At 49.5% G+C, this 24,597-nt stretch overlaps 1 protein-coding gene across 11 annotated transcripts in view; it reads left to right on the top strand.

Annotated features, from left to right (window-relative positions):
• ATXN7L1 (ataxin 7 like 1) overlaps positions 1 to 24,597 on the top strand; it is a 221,373-nt gene that overhangs the window by 153,544 nt on the left and 43,232 nt on the right. For 9 of the 11 annotated variants that reach the window (XM_070424632.1, XM_070424631.1, XM_070424627.1 and 6 more), the window contains one exon: positions 13,901 to 14,123. In XM_070424632.1, coding sequence (XP_070280733.1) covers positions 13,901 to 14,123 — 223 coding nt within the window. Of the gene's footprint in view, positions 1 to 3,644; positions 3,663 to 4,766; positions 4,778 to 13,900; positions 14,124 to 24,597 lie in introns of those variants that run through there. The other 2 variants (XM_070424634.1, XM_070424635.1) reach the window with 2 other exon arrangements.

Below are 24,597 nucleotides of genomic sequence, written 5' to 3'. Positions count from 1 at the left end.
CGGTGACACGGCCCCCAGGAAGGGGGCCGACAGGGGTTAGCAGAGCATGATTACCTGTGGGGTGTCTTGCCTGTTGGGAATCTGTTACTCTGTACCATTTTAGGGTCTAAGACCTGGATCCCTTTGATGGAAGTCATTCCATCATTGGAATGGCAATTCCTTTGGTGAAAATGACTGTTGTATCAGGCTGCCCTGGCCAGTGTGGCTCAGTTGTGGAGCATTGCCCTGTGCACCAAAAGGTGGTGGGTTCAATGCCTGGTCAGAGCACATAACCAGGTAGAGCATTCCAATCAGTGTTTCTGTCTTCTGTTCTCTCTCTCTCAATTGAAAAAAAAGAACTGTTGTGTTGGAGTCCCTGCCTGCCCTGTCCTGCTGGCCACCTTCATTACCTTAACTGAAAAATTACCTCCTTTAAGTGATTCCAAGAAGGGCCTTGAAGGTAATTTTCAGTCACCCTGAAACTAACTGTCCTGTTTGTGGATTGTCCTGGCCCTTGTGTTCTGCAGGGCTTTTTTTTTTTTTTTTTTTTTTTTAGGTGAAATCCACTGAACATAAAATTAGCAGTTTTAAAGCGAACAATTCAGTGGCATTGAGTACATTCACAATGTTGTGCAATCACTAATTCTATCTAGTTCTAAATGTTTCATCACTTTAAATAAAACTTCATATCCATTAAGCAGTTATTTCCCCTTCCGTCTTCCCCCAGTCCCTGGCAACCACCAATCTTTCAATCTCAATGGATTTACCTATTCTGGATAATCATATGAATAATTAATACAATACGTGACCCTTTTTCTGGCTTCTTTCATTTGCCTGGTGTTTTCTAGATTCTTCCAGTTATAGCATGTGTTAGCACTACATTCCTTTTTATGGCTGAATAATATTCCAATGTGTGTATACACCACAGTTTGTTTATCCGTTCATCCACTGATGGACAGTTGGGTTGTTTCCATCTTTTAACTATTGCAAATGGTGCTTTTATGAACCTTCATGTACAAGGATTTGTTTGAGTACCTGCTTTCCATTCTTTGGGGTATGTATCTCATAGTAGAATTGTTGGATCATCTGGTAATCCTATGTTTAATATTTTGAGGAACCCCAATGGTTCCCAAGGGTTCCAATTTCCGTTTCATTTTGTTTTTTGTTTTGCTATGTAGCCATCCTAGTAGGTATAAAGTGATAGGTATCTGATTGTGATTTTGATTTGCATCTCCCTAGTAGCTAAAAATGTTGATCATCTTTTCATATGCTTGTTGGCCGTATGCATATCTTCTTTGGAGAAATACCTGTTGGAGTCCTTTGCCCATTTTTTTGATTGGGTTGAGTCTGCCCGTTTCTGTATTTAGGATTAAGGTTCTAAACTTCCTGCTCTTCAGATGCTAGAGCAGTGTAAATATTGCGTCTTTTTAGATTAAGCCACCTGTTTGCTGAGAACTTAGGCCACCTACTTATTACCTTGGCACCTGCGATGAGGAGAGAGAACGGGTGAAAGAGGCAGGGCAGAGTGCTCCAGAAGGACCCACGGCCTCTGGGAGAGCTGGCCCACGGCTCTGCAACTCTGTCCTCCAGGTCATCCTGGAGCTCAGAAGACAGATTCTAGGAAAACTATTTGCATTTCTCTGGAAAGACTCGGGCTCCTGGGCCACGGGGCCTGCCCTTTCACCTGTGTTTTTTCTAAGTATTGCAACATCCAGCAGGCCTCCTCTTGGCTCTGAGGTGGGGAAGTGTGCCCCTGAGCTCTTGACCTGCTGGCCTAGGGTCTGGAGGACAAGGCTCACAGCCTGACCCTCAGGTAAAGCTGCAAAGGACCGAGAAAGGAGGGCTGGATGCTCCTTCCAGTGGGGCTAGGTCAGGTGGGTGCTCAGGTCACTGCCCCCTCCTTCTCACTGACTCCATTCTAAAGAAATGGAATTGTACCAACCAGTTCTGCTATTGCCAACAGCACAGCCCCCTCAAAATCAGTCAAAAACAGATGAATTCCCCATTCTAGGGGAAAAACTCTCTACAAGAGGGAAAGAGGAAGAAGCCAAGAACCTAGAGACTCAATGTCGTGGTCTCCTGAATAATTCTCCCATGAGAGACGCCCTCCCTCTGGCTTTGGTTACCATGTCCAGCTGCTGACAGGATGGTTCCAACCTGAGCCAGCCTCACAACGAGACGTGGGCACTGCCTAGCTTGTGTGGCATGGTTCAAAATGATGCTACCTCCCCAAAGTAAGAAATGCTCCTTAAGAGCCAGACTTGTGGGTCTTGGAAACTCTTATCTCTTAACGGTTTGTTTTTATTTTTCCTTATTAAAAGGCATATACTCAGCCCTGGCCGGTGCGCTCAGTGGTTAGAGAGACGGCCCACACACCGAAGGGTCACAGGTTCTATTCCTGGTCAAGGGCACGTATCTGGGTTGTAGGTTCGGACCCTGATACCAGTCAAGGTGCATGCGGGAAGCAACCAATCCATTTGTCTCTCTGACATCGATGCTCTCCCCCCACATACACACTCCTTTCCACTCTCTCTAAAAAAAACCAATGCAAAAAATATTCTTGGATGAGGATTAACAAAACGAAACCAAAAAATAAAGGCATATACTCCTTAGAGTCAACTAAAGATTTATCAGGTAATAGCCAGATTTTACAAAGAAATATTGGATGAAACGCAGGAGAGATCCTAGTAGAAGATAAAATTGCCCAAAACACACTCTACCACTAGGGTGTGTTTTTTTTTTTAATGAGCTGAAATTTACATAACAAAATTAATCATTTTAAAGCATGCAATTCAGTGGCACTGAGTCCATTCATAACGTTGTGCAACTATCACCTCTACATAGTTCAGCCCCTGGCAATCACCAATCTGCTTTCTGTCTCTCTGGATTTACCTATTCTGGATATTTCATGTGTCCGGAATTGTACAACACGTGACCTTTTGTGAACTATTGTTGTTGTTTTGAAACACCCACCCCCACCCCCACTCCCCCGCAATATACTGTCCTTTGCCAGGATCAGGGCATAAACTTTTGAAATATCCAGAATGAATGAAAATTCCCTGCAAAAATTAATAGTTTAAATGTTCCACAAAAATGAAAACTCCCTGCATGAATTAATAGCTTAAATGCCCCACAAAAGTACTTTTCCATCTTTATAATGATGTCTCGACTCTCTCGGAAGCAGAGTGCTAGGCATTGCTGGGGACTCCTCATCAGGATCGGCAGGCCCTGAGGGAAGGGGAGAGGAAAGCCCTGGGGCTCTGCAGGCTGCGGGGCACCAGGTGGGGCGGGCCACTGCAGCTCCAGGAGCTGGCCCGGCAGCTCGCACGTGGCCGTCACACTGTGGGGCTGTGGGAAGGCCCGGCCCTTCCCCAACGGGGACTGTTCAGATCAGCCCTCAGCCTCAGAGGAGCCCGCTGCCTCTGGCCACACCTTGTGTGTGCAGTTCAGGAAACCCCAAGTTCATCTGCCAAATTCAGGATACAACCCTGACTGTTCCGGGCTTTTCTTTCTGCCTTTCCCTAATCGCATCTGGGCGTGCTCTCTTAAAGGGGAAGTGGTGCGTTCTGACTGGCCAGGGCCCTCCGCCAGAAGCCAGGAAACGTCTCCCACAAGTCGCATTGCCCAGCGTGTCACAGGCTCAGCCTCCTTATCCTAACGGCCAGGCTGCCTCCCCGGGATGTGTAAGTGCGAGCACAGGGCACGTTGGCCACAGAGGACGCGTGGGGCTGGGCCCAGGTCACAGGATAGAGAGCCTGGCAGGCGGAGCGTGCTGTCAGCCCAGGACCCATTTAGTGAGCCTGAGCTTCAGCAGAGCCGGTGCTCCGGGCTGTGGGCTGGTGAGGCGTGGAGTGGGGAGATCTGCTGCCTCAGAAAGAGGTCAGGAGTAGGAGGCTGGGTTGGGGACCAGTCTATTTTGGACAGCCCTTCTGGAGGCACACGCCTCGGGGCCTGGGCAGGAATGGAGTGGAAAATTTTATAGCTCACCTGTCCTAGCCCCGGGAAGCCAGCGGTAGTGAACCTCACCAACGTGTCCCCTCCCCCCGCCCCCCCCCCGCCCCCCCACTTCCCTGCCTTTCCGTGCAGCTCCAACGAAAGGCATTTATCTCTTCGGCAGTTATTTTTCTTTGTCATTTGTATCTGTGGTTTGTGTTAGGAAATGTTGCGGGTCTCCTTTACTCAGACTTTAAAATTGCTTGAAACTAGTGACCTGTGTTTTTCCTTCTGTCCTATTCCTGGATGGTGTTGGGTCCCGTGTGTGCACACAGTGGGCCCTGCGTAAACCGTGGTGGCCGGCCCGCGGACGGACCGGTTGGCTCAGCAGGGTGATTGGCAGTGTACCTGGCCTGGCTTCTAGCTCGGGTTTAGTTTCCTGCGTGCCCACGGAGAAGTTAAGGGGAAAGCTCACACACGCTCACGCACACAGCCAGTTCCTAACCCAATGCCACGGTGAGTGACTGGTAGGAAAACAGACCCTTGCTATATTTCAGACTCCTTTCTGCCCTAGAGTTTTTGTTTGCATGGTGGTGATAGTTGCTCTGAAGTCATGTAAAAAGCTTTGTTTTCATCCAAATAATTCAGACCTTTTGCTCCTAGAGAAGAGGGCAGAGGGAGACAGAAGGAGGCTGGAGAGGGGCCGGGGGAGGGGGGAAGTGTGTCTCTGTTGGCATATATTGACAGGGCACAACCACACCCTATTGCAAGACAACTTCCTGTTTGCCACTGCCAACTGCCTCTCCAAGGAGAACAGAAATGGTTCCGTTATTAGTGGCTGCTGTGGGACCACGGCAGCCTGCGGGTGAGCGGTTCTGGGTGACGCTGTGAGCTTAGCAGTGAGTTGAGATTTTGCTCCTTCCATCGTGGGAGATAATGGTCCCGCACTCTGGCGCCTGGAGGCCTCTCCTTGCTCAGACTGTGTGTCTTAGACAGTATGCTCCAGGAGGATTCTTGTAAATGGACTAGTCTTAATGCAGGGGAGGGAGAAGGCCGAGAACCACCCACTTAGGAGAGCTACTACTTGTGTTTTGTTTTAATGTACATTTTCATGTATCAGGGGAACTTATGTGAGTTGGCGCCATGGTAGCCACTGTCCATGTGTCACCAGTTCTCACAACACTCACTTCTTCAACAGTGAACATGTGAGCATCTATACGCGCGAGACCCTGGGCTAAATGCCAGGGGAAAAGGCTGAGCAAGACACCTGCCCTCGAGGAGGGTTCAGTGGCAGGGTGCCTGGCCCAGTGACCCGACGGTCAGAGGTGAGATGCGCTGAGATGGGGCCCTCGGTGTGCTGCCGAGGCACCTTCCCACTCGTAACCCTGTGATCGAGGCATTATTGTTGCCATTTGGGTAGATAGGAAACTGGGGCTCATGGGGTTAAGTTATTTGCCCAAGTCACAGAGCTAATGAGTGACAAAGCTGGGAGTTGAGCCCAGATCTTTCTGATTCCAGAGACAGAAGTGTTTGGTCCATATCACCAGTGACTCACAGAGCTGGTGCAGAGCATGAGAATCCCCTCAGGACCTTTTTAAAAAATACAGATTCGGGGGCCCTGGCCCTGCTGTCCCAGGGGTAAGGAGCGCTCTCCTGAACCAGGTAGCCCTGAGGTGTAAGTGGGGCCTGGGTGCTTCCTCTGCCTCGTGCCTCAGGATCCGCCCTCCCTTCCTTGAGGTGTGGCAGGGCATGCCTGTGCCAGGGACAGGGCTTGTTGATGTGCTTAAGCCAGGCTCCTGAGTGAAGGCCACTGACGTTGCTTGCCTCACGACAGTATTGGGAAGAGTCCATCGAGCTGTTCAGGTACTTTCGACACTGGGAATCCCCGTTCACGTATCTTCTCCCCAAAGATCCCTCGGACTGTGCCTCCAGCTTCGTGAAACTGCAGTTGCTGCTACACCTGTCCCTTTGGTGCCCCTGGGGCCAGGAGGATGTCAGCTGTGCCATCTTCAGGTAGAATTCAGCCGTGCGTCCTAAAACTGGATGCCACGACTTTTCGCCCAAGTTGTGATGGTTCCTGTGTTTAAATGCGTGTGACTTGGGCGTGTTGGGCAGTTGTGATGGGCGATCACTCTGATGGAGAAGTTCCATCCAGTGGAACTCCTTGTCAACCCCTCCACTCCATGTGGCTCCAGACACATGGGAACAGCTGGGGCCATAACAGGCCTAATGAGAGCAGGGTTGCAGAGTCCCACAGATCAGGAGGGCTGGTCCCTGGCCTCAGATCCTTCAGGCAGCAACTTGCCTCCTGCAGGGAGCCTGTCCTCCACCACCAGGATGAGGAAGTGATGGCCAGCCCAGAATCTGGGGAGTGTCTCCCTGCCCTGGGGAGCCCTCTGAGATGACAGTGTCTATCTTGTCACCACGTTATAGCTCGGCGCCTGGCACATGGCACGTGCCAAGGAAATGAGTGAATGAATGAGATTTGACTTGGGCACATGTTTTCCCTCTCTCCTACCTTTGTGCTTGCACTTGCTTTCTCCCCTTTGACCTCTGGTTAAGCATATGTTAGCGTTTTTGTTGTTGTTTGTTTGTTTGAAATCTTTTTATTGTATGGACTGAAAAAGCTTTAACAAAAACAAAGCCTGTTAAGCAATTAATCCTATAGCCTTCCCTTTCTTTCATCTAAATATATTATATATTAATATATGTAATACATGTCTTAAATGTTTGATGTTTTTACAAAGTAATGATTTTTGTGATATTTTTAGTTTTCTTGTGGATTTGGGTTTTCATGTATCAGGGCAGCTTATATGAAGTGTCTACTGTGAGTTGGCACCATGGTAGCCACCTTCCATGTGTTATCAATCCTCACAGCACTCATTTCTTCAACAGTGAACACAGTGAGACCCTGGGCTAAATGCCAGGGATACAAGACTGAGCAAGACACCTGCCCTTGACATTTCCTTAAATTTGAGATAACCCTCATACCTGTCATTTTCAGTCATTTTATTTAAAATCGTGTAGGTTGATTTGGGTGTGTTTTACTGTTGTAAACAGTGCTGCTGAAAATATCTTTGAACTTTCGGGGTGGGGGTGGAGTGAGGGCGGCGATATTTCCTTGAGGTCTATTTTCCAGACTAAAATAACCAAATCACCCAATCAAAGGCTGGAAGTGTGTTTTAGTTCCTGTTTATAATCACCGGGTTGCTCTCCAGAGGCCTGTCATTCCTTGAAAGTGCCCCCAGAAGTGTGGACATGGGCTTGTTTCCCCATAGGTCTGTGTTTGCTGTGGTTTGTTTGTTTTCCTTTTAGCTCGGATAGGTGTCTAGTGAGGTCATCCTTAGGGGCTGATGGCAATATTTCGGCGCCCTGGAAATCCTACCTGGGACTCCCCAAACCCTACCCAGTGGTCATTGGTGCCCCAAATTGGTGTCCTAGTGTAAATAACCAATAGAATAGTAGGTGTGAGGTAGAAGCTGCTACCAAAGGGGAGAGATAAGGAGGATACCACGTTCTTGAACTTCAAAGTTGTGTTCTGGGCCAGCTCTGAAAATGGGGAATGCTTTGTCAGGAATCATCTTAGAGGTTGTGTTGCTGAAGAGCAGAGGGAAGAGAACATCGAGCAGTGTGGCACGGTGGAGAGGGTACTGGCTCCAGGGCCAGGCAGGCCTGGGCTCTCCTCCCAGCTGCTGAGGTCTGCATGACCTTGCCTTTTTTCATAACCTTTCTGAGCTTTAATTTCCTGTCTGTAACAAGGACCTAACAATACCCACTTGTGGGGTTGGTTGGATAGATGACATGAGCTGGCACGTAGTAGGCACTCAAGAAATGCTGCTTCTCACACTGGCTGTTATGGCTCAGTTGGTTGGAGTATCATCCCATTCACCAAAATCTCTCGGGTTCAATTCCGGGTCAGGGCACATACCTAGGTTGTGGGTTTGATCCTCATCAGGGCGCTTATACGAAGCAACTGATCTCTCTCTCTCCTTCCCTCCCTCCCTCCCTCCCTCCTTCCCTTCCCCCGCCCTCGGGTGAAGATTTAAAAAAAAAAAGAAATGCTGCTTCTCTTCCTGACCACACAGTGACCACATCACCCAGAAACCAACCCAGAGCCTGGGGGATTTAAGGTTGGAGCGTGTGAGCCACGGGCCCACACTGGCATTTGTCACTGTGCCCCAGGCCGTGCATGCTGCCTGGCAGTGGGTGGGCGTGAGAGAGGAAAGGAAGACCCAGTAGAAGCTAATTGGTGACAGGCACCATGCTGTAAGGAAAGTCCCTCCCCCACACACACCCCCAGCCACACAGGCCCTGGTATCTTTTAAAGAGGCACTCACGCCAGCCTGAGGAGGGAGGGGGTGCTCCAGACAAGCTCACAAGCGCTCCTGGCACACAAACTGCTTGGCATGCTCCGCCTGCCACTCAGGGCCTGCACAGCCACTTGACTTGCCTGTGTCTTCATTTCCTCCCCTGCTGAGGAAGGCTGATTCAGTATCCCTCTTCTGACCACCGTGGCACTATATTTAGTGCCTCACTACAGTTGTGGCAAGTGAGACCACAAGCTCAGGCTCTGGCCCCTGCTCCTCCACTTAATAGCCTTGTGGCTTCGGGCAAGTCTCTCGAAGGCAGTTGGCCTCAGTTTCCGTCGCTGTAAACTGGGGAAATACCTGCCTTGCCAAGTGCTTCCTACCCGGTGCCCCTGGCTGAGGCCTGTGCTCTGCCCCTTACGCTCCAGCTGCAGTTACTTTGGGAAGGAGGTCCTTGAAATTCCAAGTTGTCCTTTATGGAAAGCATCCTGACTACAGCTACTAACGCAGATGGAATTCATTGATAAAATAGAACCTGGCTAATGATTTGCCAGGTACCTGCCCTCAGAGGTGGAGGCTGAAGGAGACTCGGCGCTGTCCAATGAGAAAGGCGGGTGCTAGTCTAAGCCCGGGTGAGCTCGCACCCCATGGCGGGCCACAAGGGACCTTGGTGCTCAAAGTGTTGGGAGGGGGTTGGCCCCTTAAAAACCATGTGGGAAAATTCCCAACAAGTTCTTTCTGAAACTGGTACAGGGCGCCACAGGGGTGCTGGGGGCCAGCTCACTCACCACGCGTCTGTGCTCATGTTTTCAATGCAGGACGTTGGTACTCTATGAAAATATCTCAGTGAATTAGCACAGAGAGAGGAGAGGGCTCTAAATTTTTACTAAATGGTCTGAGAACCTGGTGGATTTTACCTGCAGAGAATAAGGGGAGAGAATTGTGGAGACACCGGGGTTCCCTGCGCTTAACAGAGATGTTTAGAATTCTGAGAATCGAGGTCTCCACGCGCCCACTCAACTAGTCTCCGGGATTGTGCCCTGGAGTCACACAGGGATTGTAAGGTGCCTGTGGGGAAGCATGGTCTTAGGACAGCCAGCTGCTGAGGCCGTGGTCTGGACCTCCTGCGGTGGAAGTGTGAAACAGTAAAAGGATTTGGTTTTGTATTTCTTTGGTCCTGGTCCCCAACTCTTTGGGCTTGAGGTCTCAGGCTGTGGCATGGGGTTGCTGACTGGTACCTAAAAGCTGCCCAGACACCTTGTTTCTTTCCTCTCCCTAGGGGAGAAGGTGCCCTGCTGGAATGCCCGATCACAGGAGGGGGCAGCGGGCTCTTCCAGGTGGCTCCCATCGCTGCGGCACCTTCTGGCGTTTCACGGTGGTAGAGCTTAGAGTTAAGACCACGGGCTCTAAAGACATGCCCAGATCTGATGTTTCCTAGTTCCAGGACCACAGGCAACTCAGACCTCTGAGCCTCAGTTTCCTCATCTGTAGAACAGAGATATTGCAGGAACTAAATGCTATCAGGTAAATCAAGTGTTCAGTAGTCTTAATAAATAGGAAAGTCTTAATAAATTTTTATTACTATTGGCCAAAGGACAGGAGGAGGGAGACCAGAGGTTGCTGATCCCAGAGCACGCATGTGTTTGATGTAGTAGACACTTAATTCTGCCTGTTGGTTCCCACAGTGGTTTTATGTTTCGCTTCAGTAGGTGAACGGTACTCATATTCAACATTCGCACAATAAATTGGTTTGATCTTTCTGTCACACAGTCTGGGAAGAAATGTGTTGCAATAAACGAGCAAACGTTCCCTGTACCTCAAAGAAAATATCCTAAATCACTTCTGAAATAAATTGGGGGTTTTTTTTAAAGCTAGACAGTAAGTAGATAGTAAGAGAGTGACTAAGTAATTAAGAGCATGTCAATGATTGAAGATTACCTAACCATTTCAAATGACCTGTGTATGGGAGTTAGAAATATATAAATGGAATAATGTCAATTGGAAAAGAATAATCCAAAATATCCATTGATTACAGTCTTGTTAACACATCTCATCTGTGTACATTAACAAAGATTGAGAAAATGTGAAGGGACGGGCTCTTTTTCTCTAAAATTTTTTCAGTCTAGAAAAGATTTTAACAGTGAATAAAAAGCACCATGTTCTATAAAATCTTTCTGGGAAGGGCAAATGGATTTAAATAATTATAAAGGCCTACCTAAGGCATTCCTTTGGCCCAAAGAAGACGAAGGCTTGTATCAGAATGATTGTAAAATAAAACTGGACCCTTTACTGAGACACATTCCACCTGCACCGCAATATCTTTTTACAAGAAACTGTCTCCTGCTATCACCGGCCCACCCCGCCTCTCTGCCAAATACAAAACCTTGTGAGTAATCTATGGACGGGTCCTTACCGACCAGGGGAACACAGATTGAGTAGGAATGGATCTTTCTGAAAAGCTTTCCCCACTCTGCTTGAGCCAGACCCTTGTTGCCATGTTCAAAGCTTAACTAAGGGAAGCTGCTCGCTCGGACCATGGTCTCCACTCCAAATGCTCGCACGGCCTCCCTCGCAGGCCCCAGTGAGAGAGCTTGAAACAGTGGTAGATTGAATTCAGTCCAAACAACATGGAACAGTTTATATGTAGAAAATAACTTTTTTAAATCTGTTCATTGGAATACAAACACACACACAAATTGAGGGTAAAGGACTAGCTTCAAGTTTTGATGAATATTCTCTCATCTGTAACTTGTTCTTTCAGCTGGTCATTTGAGGAACTAAAGTACAAAACCAAGAAGATAGCTCATCCACTGATTTAATGTTTTGTGAGTTGAGTGGCAGAACAGGTCGGCAGAACTGCTAACCAGAATCCTCTGTGAACGTGATTTTGGAATTACTGGTCTGGCCCGTTCATTTTGTCCTTAGTGATCCCCTTCCTTGTGACTTAACTTTGTTTATTTGTATTATTATTTTTAATTAAAAATTATTTTGGTGCTGACATTACTAAACTGTTAGTTTAGCTAAATAAAATTTCTCTTTGTTATCAAGACTTGTCTCCCCACACCCCCTCTAACCAGCTTCAGCAAGTTGATAGCAAATGAGCGAAGGAAGACTGCAGAAAAAGCCAAAGCAGTAGTGGTTAAAAAGCAACGTCTTATTTTAGTTTTGGAAACCTCTGCCAAAAAAGAAATTGCTAAGCAAAACATTTCTGAAGGGGAGAAAGAACTGTGGGTTTAAGTGAGAAGAGGACTTGGTTCTAGGCTCAGCATTCCCTCCGACTGGTTTTGCCCTAAGCGGGTAATAGAGAACCTCTCTAACGATCACCTCATCAGTCGGCAAGGAGGTGGGATGAACAGACTTTTAAGACCAGGTTTTAACCTCCCATAATTCTAATTCCTAGAGTTCCCAATTTCCTGGCTCCAAATCTTGGTCCCAGCCCACCCCATTCCCCGCCTTCTTGAGGAGTGGCTTGGCCCCATTCCTTGTGTAGCCATTGGCCCTGACCTTGGCGAGTCACCTCTCCTCTCTGGGTCTTCTCTGGCCAGTCAGGCGCGAGGAGGGTGAGATGCCTGGCTGCCTCCTGCCTGTCTCACAGGGGTTGTAAAGGCCGGTGCAATTTCACGAAGGATGAATTCCTCCAAGGAAGAGCCTGCCTGGGTAAAATATCTCAGTACTTCAGCTGTGATTATTGCTGTAACATTCAGGGATCATGAGGGATGAGAAGAGAAGGAGCAGGTGTAAGTATGCCTTGTGTTTATGATAATGATGTGGAAAGAGGCCTTAGAAGCCATCTAGGGTCCCACTTCACTTTCAGATAAAGACAGGGAAACTGAGGGAGTTGAAGTGGTGAACTCCAGGCCATAAGCTTACTCATGTGGCATGTCTGGAGCTGGAGCCTAGATCTCCTGGCTCCCAACTGAGGGTTCTTTCTAATACATCAAAACAGAGGCCCTGGAACTGGCTCTTGGTTCCAAAACCTTCCACAGGCTGGCTCTGGAAACCGAGCGTGTCTGCACAGTCTGCTCTGATTTGGTGAAGAAGCGTTACCTGTGAAGTTATTCAGTGTAGGCAACGTCTGAGCACTGGTCAGGCAAAAACACCCAGCAGTCAGAGGATCCTCATCCATCCACTTTCCCCCACAATTCCCACTGTCCCAGAGGACTAGAGGCGGTCCGCTCTGAGAGGGCCTGGTAGGCGCTGGTATAAGGGAGCACAGAGGAACTCCAGAGTCCCATTTCAGATAGCCAAGGTTGTCTGGCTTTCTTCTCCTGGGCCAGGTGCCTGGAATCGCAGCCAGCAGTGTCTCCTTGGTGAGGAAAGCCCGAGGCTCAGCTTAGAGCTGGAGGGAGAAGGTGGTCTGCCATCCTTGCCTCCCACCTCGTTCGCGTCACGTTCAACCCAGATTTCCAGATTATGGATCTCTAGTTCTTCCCACCGGACATTTGTCATCATTTCCTTTATTTATTGAACACGTATTAATTAGGCACTCACTGTATGTGAGGCCCTGGAGAGGCACAAGAGAGCCAGAGGGGACTTAGGATTTCAGAGCCTATGTGTTTTGGACGGTCCCGGATTCCTTCCTGTAATCGTGTACAAAGTTTCAGGGCATCTATAAATGTGCATTTTTCTTGGGAGAGGGTCCTTAACTTTGGTCAAATCTGTTGTTACCCTGTAACAGCTAAGTACACAGTGGGTGGACACTAGAACCTTGCTTCATGCACCTGCTGTCCTGGTCAAGTGTCTTCATCCTACCTATTGCATCGAGACCACGGGGCTGACTGGGTGTGAACAAGTGAGGCACGTCTGCCCAGAGCTCTGGTATTTTCTGTTGAACCTCAGGAAGCTGTGCCTGCCCTCCCACGTCCAGGCCCCATATCTGTAGATCCTGCCTCACGGGTCGATGTCCTCCTGCATATCCTGGCTTAGCAGCTGCAACCCCAGACCTCAGTGAGCCCCGGAGAGGCCACAGCTGGCATGTGGGCAGAAGCTGTGCCACTCCTGGTTCTCGAAGACCCTTTCATTCAGCCCTTGCTGGGCCTTCTCACCGTAGTGATCCTGCTGCTAGTCGGGTTGAAGAACTCCCTGTTTATTCTCTCGAGAGTCCTACCCTGCCCACTGCTCCGAGGGACCTTGTCGCTTCTGGGTAGCTGCCTGGGGGTCACGTTGGCTATATGGCTATCCCACTGTGTTCAGGTGGCACCTGGTGTCCCCTCTGCTAGTCCTGTCGAAGCTGTTTTGCAGAAGGAAGGCCTGGTAAATGCCTCCCATGAAAATCCTGGTTTAGCTTATCAGCGTGCCGTTTAATACCGCAATTCAGAAAGCCATCACTGCTAGTTGGTGGGAGAGGAGCAGATGTCATGAGAAACCGTAGTCAGTAGGCAAAGGAAATATGTTTCAATATGTGGATTTTCATTTTAAGTTACTGATCAGAGTCTCCAGTGGCATTTGTGGAAATAGCATTTTAAAAGTTATAATAAAGGAATTGAGTAAGGCAACTGTTCATTCAGGAAACAAACAAACAAACAAACAAAAAACAGACTGTGGTCAGAACCGAGGCTTCAGGGATGTGGACGTTGTGGGATAAGCACTTCCTGTCTGCCTGCTGTATGAGCGAGGCGTGAGTGTGTGAGACTCACCTGCTGCCGGGGGTGTGCTGAGCTCCATTCTGTCTCCCTCTGTAGAGAGAAGACACGGTTCAATGTGCAGACCTTCTCCCTCTCCAGCGTCTCCGCCCTCCAACTCCAGGACATCACTAGGACAGGTGAAGACAAAAGCCTGTCTCAGCGGCCATAACTCTGCCAGCAGCACCTCAAAGCCATTCAAAACGCCCAAAGACAATCTCCTTACCTCCAGCAGCAAACAGCACACAGTCTTTTCTGCGAAAGGATCAAGGGACAAACCATGGTGAGTGTCCCCGTCACCACGGGAAACAGTGCTTACCCTCTGGCTTTGTTCCTGGGCGTCATGTCTAAGGAGGGAAGGGACAGAAAACCCAAATGATGGGGTGAGAAACCGAAACATGGGAGGGAACACGGGACCTTAAAGTGTCACATGCCTAAGAGCTGAGCCAAGTTGTGTCTAAGGAAAGGGTAACAGGGAAATATCCCTCCGTGGTGCGGTCACCTCTCAATTTTCTGCCCCAGTGAAGAGAAGCATTGGTGTAAATAATCAAAGGCACAGCCAGTCTGCCCAGCGGGGAGCCAGGCCTGGTCCTGTGCCCCTCCCTCCTCCGGGAGGCAGACCCCCCACAGAGCCTCCCTGCTGGGCACAGCTGGGTTCTGCTCCTCGGAATAGCTGCCAGCAGAGGCAGGCGATGGGGACTGACCACAGGAGGAAGAGAGCAAATCCAAAGAGAATGTCACCCCTGTGATGGGGGGGGGGGGGGGGGGGGGGCGGGACAGAGCCGCTTGCAGGTGACTGGAAAATCAGAGACTTTTAATTCATTGTTTTATCTCAGCCTTTACCAGAAAGTCATAAAAGTTACCTGTGGAAAGGACAGATAGGAAACCAGAGTGAAAACGAGGACAGGAAGCAGATGAGTACAGGCATACCTCTGAGATAACGCTGGTTGCAGGCCGCCGCAATAAAGCGAGTATCCCAACAAATTGGGTTATAATATTTTTGCTGGTAGAGGATCTTGTCTTCAGTTTGTAAAACAATTACAATATCTGCCCTGGCCAGTGTGACTCAGTTGGTTGAGCGTCATCCCGTGCACGCAAAAGTTGCGGGTTCGATCCCTGGTCAGGGTACTTGCAGGAGGCAACTGATTGTTGTTTCTCACATCGATATTTCTCTCTCTCTCTCTCTCTCCCCCTTTCTCTCCCTCCCCCTTCTCTCTCTCTAAAATCAATAAAACTATTTTTTAATGCAACATCTGTGAAGTACAGGAAAGTGAAGCACAATAAAACAAGCTATGCCTGTATCTTCAAATGCTGAGGAACCCAAATTGGAACTCCTAAGGACTGGCTTGTTACAGAGCCTCATGAAGACAGACAAGGGGTAATTGTGGAGTCTGTCTGATTTATATATTTAAAGAGAAAAAGTGTTCTGTTAATTAGTGATAGTTAATTACACTTAAGTTCATACCTAGGAAAGCTGTGGACTAAAGTCATCCATCAGTTGGTTTGTCGTCGCATGCTGGAGATTATGATGACTTTGTGAAGAGCTAATTATGCTAGATCAAGTAGAGCCTCGTGGTAGAGTGTGTCGCCACAGCTGTCAAGGAGGGGAGTTACCCGTCCTGCCGGTGGGCCTCGTGGACAAGCTTTGCTCTCTTCTGATCGCTAGGATCTGAGGTCAATCCTATAGGACAGTGGTTCTCAACCTTCTGGCCCTTTAAATACAGTTCCTCATGTTGTGACCCAACCATAAAATTATTTTCGTTGCTACTTCATAACTGTAATGTTGCTACTGTTATGAATCATAATGTAAATATCTGATATGCAGGATGGTCTTAGGCGACCCCTGTGAAAGGGTCGTTCGACCGCCAAAGGGGTCGCAACCCACAGGTTAAAAACCGCTGCTATAGGAGGATGTAGCTGGTTAGGGAAGACCCAGCCTGAAAGTGACAGTGGTGGTGTCTCTGGGCCTCTGGGAGTGAGTCTCCCTCTTATCAGTGACCTCAGAAAGCACCTGAAGATTATTTGTTGCGGCAGCATCAGGTGTCCTGATGTAAGCACAAGCTCCAGAATTGCTGCCTGTGTACAAATCTCAGCTGGGTGACTTTGGGCAAGTTGCTTGATCTTGGTGGGCCTCAGTTTTACTCATCTGTAAAATGGGCTAGGAATAGCTCTATCCCATAGGATTGTTGTGAGGGTTAAGTGAACTACCTCTTATAAAAGCAGCAAGTGCATTGTCTGGAGCAGAGTACACACTTGCTAAATATTTGATGATAACGTTATCGTCATCGTTGGTATCACGTGTGATAAAGGACAGCGCTCCTATAAGCGGAATAAAGGTCGAGAACTCGAATATCTCTGAAAAAGTAGAGAATGGCTCTGACTCAGACTGAATTTGAAAATGGAAAAGGATAACATCAGTTAATTCGGAGTCCAGAAGTGAGCTACAGAGAACCCAAATGAGGGAAGCGAGGCAAGGGGCTCAGGGGAAATTAGCCGGGAGGAGACTCTGGGGTCACAGAAGATCATAAAATGAACACAAGAAATGATAAAAGGTCAACGTGGTCCCAGGGAGGTGAGACTCGGCACCAGAAATCCTTCCAGGAGGCAGAGCTTTGGGAAGACCCCTGGGATTAGATCCGTCTCCACATTTGATTCCACCAACTTAACACGTACTTAGTAAGACCTGCTGTGGGCAAGGCCCCTTCCGCTAGAGGCAGAAGGTGCTTTTGAAAGAATTGGTAAAAACTAGCCAGGGCCCAAAGAAAAGCAACCAAAAGAAGTACAAGGAGGGAAATAGCTCTTATAAGAAAAAGGCTCCAAAACCTTGAGCCCTTGCCTGTGTAAAGAACAGAAAGCTAATGGCAACTTACCTAAGTTGAAGGAGGTAGATATTCTGCAGACAGACCCAGGGTTGCACCATGAAAAAGGCTGAGTGTTGATTACAGGGGTCTCACCTCCCATCAGTCAGGCTACCATCCCCCTACCCACCATCGCCGGGGACATGTGTTGGGAAGGCTGGAAAGATCTGCCTTAGAGACTTCCCAGGCTCCGCATCAGTTCAGAGAGGCCTCCCCAGAGACGGTGTGGAGGAATGGGCGCTGAGCTAGGAGCAAGAAAAGCCAGTTCAAAGGAGCACGCTTCTAGTTGGTAGGTGGGATGCTGCCTGGTGAATGAATCACTTCATAAAGCCGATGTAGATCTTAGAAAACAAAAGGCACCACTTCAAGTCCCAGTTCAGTCACTGTCCTGTGTGACCTTGAACAAATCACTTAACTTCTCGGAGTCTCATTTATTTTCAAGCCTAAAAATTTTGTGATTCTGCATCACAATATTATCTCAAAAATTCTCAAAGGTTCCTACTGAATTAAGAGTTTAGCCCCTCGGCCCAACATAAGGGACCCTCTACAAACTGCCTCTAAACCCCCTAATCCAATCCTGATCATGCAATAGCATCCTATTACTACAGCTTCTCTACCATGTCTTCGCCTGGTACCTTTGCCTAGAATATCCATCTGCCTTTGCTCAACCATTTAATGAGCATCTACTATAATACTACATGTCAACTCTATAACGAGCACTGGGGATGTATTGGTCCCACTGATGACGCCTATGGAACCTTTGTGCCCATTTGAAAAAGGCCTGGATACAGTCCAGGACCAGGGTACACGATTGGCCAGCGGTCTTCATCCCCTACTTTACTTCCTCAACCAGGCCGCCTAGTGCAGTGCAGGACCTGCACAACTGCACACTGCAGCTCTGGGGATGCAGAGTTAAATAAGACAGACACCGTCTTAGGGAGCCTGTAAAAAGAGACATTAGCTAACACAGAGAACTATGTGATAAGAGCTAAGATATTGGGAGCACAGAAGAAGGGCACCTAACCCAGGCTGAGGACTCAGAAAAGGTTTAGAAGAGGTTGCATAGAGATGAATTTAAGGATAAGTAGAAATGAGCTAGACAAAGAAAACCAGATTACAATGGTAACTGTTAGGATTTATTGGTTTGTTTGTTTTATTGATTTCAGAGAGGAAGGGGGAGGGAGAGAGAGATAGAAACATCAATGATGAGAGGAAATCATTGACTGCTTCCCGCATGCCCCCTACTGGGGATCAAGCCCACAACCCAGACATGTGCCCTGACCCGGAATCGAACCGTGACTTCCTGGTTCAACCACTGAGCCACACCGACCAGGCAGGTTATATAATTTTTTACCATCATAAAAAAAAATTTTTTTAAAGAAAGTGGGAAGGGTGTCCCAGGCAAAGGTAACAAAATGGGCAGAAGTATTTGCATGTGGCGGGGGAGACAGATGAACTGGGTAGGTAGGCTGGGTAGATTATCAAGTTCTACTATATGTACTAAGTTCAGGAATTTGGACATCCCCTGAAACTGCATAGAGCTCTTAAAGGAGCAGTTTTCAATTGTACTGAGATCACCCTGACCACAGGATAAGGGATGGCTGGAGGGGCCACTCAGGAATCAGCAAGTGAGGATGCTTTTGTGTAATCCAGGTGAGACGTAACGACAGCATGGACCCAGGCAGTGGTAGTGGGCATCTGCAGAAGGGGCAAGATGGGAGAAATATTAAGGCAGAAAACAACACAGGGCTTTGAGCTGGTTGTATATAGGGCTTGCAATACAAGGGAGGAGTTGAGGATGATGTCTAGGGTCTTGACTTGGACAGTGAGGTGCCTGGTCCTGTCACTTGCTCAAGAAAAGGACAGAAAGGTCCAGAGTTTAGGGTGGGGAGGAGAGAATGAGTTCATCTGAGGAGTCAATGGAGTTTGAAGTATCTGAGAAACACGTATCTAGAGATGTTGGTGGGCATTGAATGTATGGACCCAGAGGTCAAGAGAGAGCTATGTGTTGGGATTGGAGATTTGGAAGTTGTCAATGTAGACAACCAGGGGCATTGAAGCCATGGGTACAGATGGGGCCTCCCAGGAAGGTATGAGGCTTGAGAAGATCAGGAACCAAGGTCAGTTCCCTGGGGAAGCCAGGTTCTTTCCACAGCATCCTGCCCCTTCTTTCCTGGCCCAAGTCCTCACTGTTCCGCACTGCCTGTCCCACCGGCCGCCTTTCCTCAAAGCCCTTCTCTCATTCCTTCCCCCTTGGCAGCCACCTGATACGCTGGTGTGGACTTCATTTTTCCCTTACCTGCGACTCTGTGTGTGATGCCACAGGTTAGGCTTCCGGTATTCCTTCTGCTCAGCAGTAACTGCAGGGCCTCCTGCACAGTAGGTCACACTCAGCAAACACAGTCAGTCCCCTCGTCAGGAAATATTTGTTGAATTGAATGAAATGGGTTGTAAGATTTCCATTCCTGAAGGCTGTTAACTTTTTATCTGCAATTGTTTGGACTGGCAATAGCCAATGGCCATATGATGTGTGCCACACGTGTCATTTTAAATTTTCTAGTAGCCACGTTAAAAAAGTAGGGGGAAAGGCAAAATTCGTTTTTAATAATGTATTTTATTTAACCTCACATACCTACAATGTTATGTCGACATACAATCATTGATATCATTTACGTTCTTTCTTTTATGTCTTCAAAATCCTTATCTTACACTTACAACACATCTCAATTTGGACATCTAAATTTTCATCAGAAATATTTGACCCATATTTAAACTTTATTTTTTTTAAATATATTTTATTGACTCTTTACAGAGAGGAAGGGAGAGGGAGAGGGATACAGAGTTAGAAACACCGATGAGAGAGAAACATCGATTCAGCTGCCTCCTGCACGCCCCCCACTGGGGATGTGCCCGAAACCCAGGCACATGCCCCTGACCGGAATCAAACCTGGGACCCTTCAGTCCGCAGGCCGATGCTCTATCCACTGAGCCAAACCGGTTAGGGCATATTTAAATTTTATTAAAAATTCACAATTATAAAACAGATTTGCATACCCACGTTGTTCCAAACATACTTAAACATTCTCTAACAACTGAATCAACAGTACCTATTTTTACATGTTAATGAATTAAAATGAAATAAATTTTAAGATTGAGTTCCCTGTCCAGCACAGATCTGGACACTTAGGCCAGGGGACCCTGGGTGGGTCTCTGTTCCCTGCCTCCCAGGTACATGAAGGTGGCGCCTCCATCTCTTTAATGTGCCTCCAGACAGGAAGGAACTCTCGCTTCTTTCTCACATTAGCCTGCAGCTGGGTGTGCGGTGGCACTGACCCCGGGGACCCGATCGGGCCGTGCAGTCTCCCCGGCTGACGTTCTGCTCCCCTGCTCCAAAGGATCTCAGCCTGCATTGGCCCTGGAGGCCAGGAACACAGCAGCCACACTTGGCCTTCAGACTGAAGTTAACAGCAGGTCTGGGGCGCCCTTTCTCGGGTAGCTCAGATGCACGTGTGCAGTGATAAACAGCAGTGCTGAATCCAGGCAGACTCCCTGGCCCCTCACACAGACTCAGATGGTCTGTGGATTTGTTGTTTCTCCCTTCAAGTCTGAGGAGATTAAAAATAGCTCTGCATTAGCCGGAGGGGGGAAACAGAGAGGCGTGCCCCTGGATACGTCCCCTGCAGGTCTGCCGGCAGCACTCCCTGCTGGCCCTGCACCCCGGATCCCAGAGCCCCTCCTCTGTCCTGCTGGGAAAGGTAGAGACCGTCCCCAGTGGACGTCAAGAGGGAATTAGGACTCTTCAGCTCTTTTGAGCTACGATGGGCATTTCAGACGTCACTGATGAGTCCCTCCTTGGCCAGGGGGCTGGCCCCTTGTATTGGGGACCGAATGGGCCAGCCTGACTTTCGCACCTGCTGTTGCTGCAGCTCCCCTGGTCCAGCGAGCCTGCTGAGCTGCTGGGGGAACACAAATCCGCTGATGTGGGCGGGAGCAGGGAGGAGGTTTCCCTCCCCTGCATGGCTTGTTGCCTTCTCCTTGGGCCTTATCAACCCACACACGTGTGCTGCATGCTAAATAGGCTCAGCTATTAAAAATGCAGGAGATGGGCCTGCTGCTCCAGAAGGAAAATGAGCCAAAGCAAGAGAAAAACCAGCAGGCGCCCGGCCTCCCGTGTGCCGACAGCGTGGTGGGAGGAGACTGTCTCCTCCTCTGGACGCTTCCACTGGGAGGCGTGTCCGCCAACGAGTGGGGGGGGCTCGGGCAGGAGAAGGGCTCTGGACGCCTTCCCAGCACTTTATGGGGAGAAAGTGATAGCTGAGCAGCCCTGGCCGGGCGCCTTAGGAGAAATGGGGCTGGCTTATCGCTTCTTGCCTGGTGTTGGCATGAACTGGGGACAAGAGCCAGTATTAATGGCCCAGAGGAGTCCCCTCAGGGCTTCTCTCAGGCTGGGAAATGCTACAGACCCCAAGGGCTGTGGGCCCTTCTGGTGGCCTCATCCCTCTGACCACCCCAATTCCTCAGCAGGATTCTTGCAGTGGCCTCTCTCTGGTCCCCTTGCCCCGCCCTTACTCCAGTCTGCCCTTTGTACCCAGCCTGAGTGCTGGTTGCCCCCACCCGGCTCATAACGTTCAGTGGCCCTCACTTGTTTGCCTACAGAGTAGAAGTTTAACCTCTTTGGAGGTGGATATATGATCTGGCATTTCCCACTTGTCCACCTGCTGCTGCCAGTGTTTTAACCCCTTCGTTTTATATTCCAGATGTCCTCATCTGTTTGTAGCTCCTCAAACATGTCTTCCAGGTGTTGGCACATGCATCTTCCCTCCCCAAAAGCAGCCTCCCTGCCTGTCCTTACACATGTTTTAAAGTCTCTGTAGGAGCACCACTTCCTCCAGGAAGCCTTCCTGGACTTCTTGCACAGACCAAGATGCTCCTTCCTCTAAGACACCAGTATAAGAACTACCATCGTATATTGTATTATTTGCACCTTTATCCTCCCCTGCTCCCAGCTGAACCTTGAGCTCCTTGGCATCCCCATGTTTCAGCCCAGAATCTGGCACCCAGCAAATATTTCATAAGTGAATGTATGATGAGTGAATGAATGAACAAGGCTGTGAAATAAAGCTGCTCCTGCCCCTCCTCACAGACATTTTTTCTGATGCTAAAGGGGCCACAGCTAGAAATAAATTTCTTTTGATTGAGGGGAAACCAGAGTGCCAGCTCCCACTGTGGAATTACTTTTTTCCTACTACAGTGACTGGAGTTAGGAAGGGAGAGCTATGGTCCCGGGTGATAAGAAGGAAACGCTCACTGTACTTTGGCAAGAAGGGAAAGGTATTTTCTTTTAAATGAGAGAGGAGGCAAGTACAGTGCACCCCCATACCATGGCCCCTGCATGGTGTTCGTGCCCACGTCCCAGGATGCACTTGGCCACATGAGGAAAAACCCTCATGAGAAGGGGATTGAGGAGTTGGTGTGGCATCCACAGAGGTCCCTCCTGGATCCCCACTTACAACTCCAGCCCCTCACATCGAAATGAGGGGGGACGAGCTGAGGCCAGTTTTTGCCTCTAGTGGGTGTCAGGGAGAAGGAGTGGGGCAGTGGATGAGGGCGGGAAGGTGGGGGGACAGAGGGAAGCAGGTGGAGGTTACCGTGATGAGCCCCAGAGGGGAGGCGGAGAAAGGGCAGGTGGGTAAGAGGACAGGGTGTAGACAGGCCAGCGTATTCAGGCATCTCGGGGAATGCCATCCCTCCCAGGACAGGAAAGCATTGGGAACTTAAACGTTTAAGTGCTACACGCTGACTGGGTTTTCCAACGGTCAAGGTAAGGACAATGGACAGCTCCTTGGGTATAAACTCAGCTGACCTTGCCAAGTCGCAGAAGTGCTCAGAAACAGGGACTAGCGTCTAAATGCAGGCCAGGAGAGCTGGGGAGGCGAATGGCATGACGGCGCGTGAGTGTGAGCCAGAGGTTAGAGACCATGGCCCTTCATACCTGCATGGCACTGTGGCAGCTTTCGATGCCTTCAGAGCCCCAGCCCCTCCAAAGCAGGCGTCCTCAAACTACGGCCCGCGGGCCACATGCAACTACAAATATTGTATCTGTTCCCGTTTTGTTTTTTTACTTCAAAATAAGATATGTGCAGTGTGCATAGGAATTTGTTCGTAGTCTTTTTTAAAACTATAGTCCGGCCCTCCAACGGTCTGAGGGACGGTGAACTGGCCCCCTGTTTAAAAAGTTTGAGGACCCCTGCTCTAGAGGAATGGAGGCCCAGACTGATGAAGTGACTGGCCAGTGGCGGAGCTGGGACCCCACCCCTGGTCTTCTCGCTTCCATGCTGTGCTCAAGAGACACCTGGAGAGCTGCCTGAAGTCAAACCCCATCTCTGCCCTTCACTTTGCTGACTGAATGCCCTGGGGCAACCTTTCTAAGCCTCAGGTTCCTCCTCTGTACGTGGGGGCGAGGATGAAACACCATCTTGCGTGTGACTGCGTAGCCGGCTGTGTGCTGCATGGAGGGGTGCAGGGCGTCAGTGTCGAGGGAGAATGAGAGGAGTAAAGGGGGGTGCAGCCCTCCACCCTCACTTTTGTCATCACTCTGGCTCCCCTACCAGGAAGAGAGACAGCTGCAGACTGCGCCTTACCGAAAGCATTTGTTCTAGTGGAGAGCTGGTTTGTTTTTTATTGTATGTGTTTTATTTTATTAATCTTCACTGAGAAGATTAATTTATTCATCAAACATTTAAAGCCCTTCCTAAGTGCCAAATACTGTATACATCACCGGGAGAACTTCGCAGCGTTGCATGCACATGATCCCGGGGCCTGTCCTCAGGTAGCTAGCTCAAGGCCAGGCCACACCAACATCTAGCTGAAACCTGGCCCTTGGGCATGGCAAGTGCAGCAGATTCACCAGGAAGGGACAGCCAGCACTGTGAGAGAAGATGATGTCTCATCGGACCTGGGCAGAGGGTGGAGTGGGGTTCATCCAGAGCGGGGAGGGGGCACAGGAGCAGAAGGAAGTGTCAGCCTGTGCAAAGGCCCAGAGCCAGGCGGAGCTGTGGGAGGAGATGCCCTGGCGGGAGCTGTGGGAGGACCAGGCTGGGAGGTTGAAGTCGGTACTCTGGAGCCCACAGAGCCCTTTAAACAGCCGGTAGGGGGTCGGGTGTGCATGGGTGGCTCGGTGGAGGCGGATTCAAGCGCCGGGAGGCGACACAGAAAGACTGGTGGTGAGGATCCTCATCAGGGCTCAGGCAGGCGATGACGTGACGACAGGCCTGGCCTGGTAGTGCAGACAGGGGCCTCTTAGCAGGTAGGCTTGAGTGACGGAATGCCAGAGGGGCCAAGGTCTCTAACTGGAGTTTTTAAAAACTACAAAGTGCATTTAATTTGGAATAAAAAAATGTCCTGAGTTTGCTGTGGGTCCGTGTGAAGACTGCACGTTTGAAGGTTTGAACAGGATGCTTAGGGTTCTGGGTGAAGGTGATTTGGGGGCAGGGCTGCCTGCCCAGTCCGATTCCAATACAGAGAAGGAAAGAGCAGAGTGACAACCCACACCCCCCCCACCCCCCCACCCCCCCATCCCCCCCCCCACCCCCCCCCCCCACCCGGCCTCCCAGGCCACTTGAGAGGGAAGACGCTCCCTGGGGCTGTTCCTCTGTGAAGACAGGTAGCAGGGATGCTGTGCCATTGGCTCATTCCCAGAGAGAGCAAAGACCAAGGACCTGAGCCCAGGTCCGGCTCCCTGCCTCCCACGGCCGGCGGGGGAATGGAGGGTGCTCTGTGAGGAGTCCTCTTCTCTCCCCCTGGGTCAGTGTTGGCTCCACGGGCTTGAGGGAGACAATAAATGTCTTGGCTGCGCTGGCTCAAGGTGAGGGACAGGCCCAAAGGCAGGGACAGCTTGCA

This window comes from Myotis yumanensis, unplaced genomic scaffold (assembly GCF_028538775.1).
Source record: "Myotis yumanensis isolate MYYU_CA2020_CCGP unplaced genomic scaffold, mMyoYum1.0.hap1 SCAF_9, whole genome shotgun sequence".
Taxonomy (NCBI): Eukaryota; Metazoa; Chordata; class Mammalia; order Chiroptera; family Vespertilionidae; genus Myotis; species Myotis yumanensis.
The sequence above is the reverse complement of the archived record's forward strand: the minus strand, read 5'-3'. Positions and strand labels throughout refer to the sequence as shown.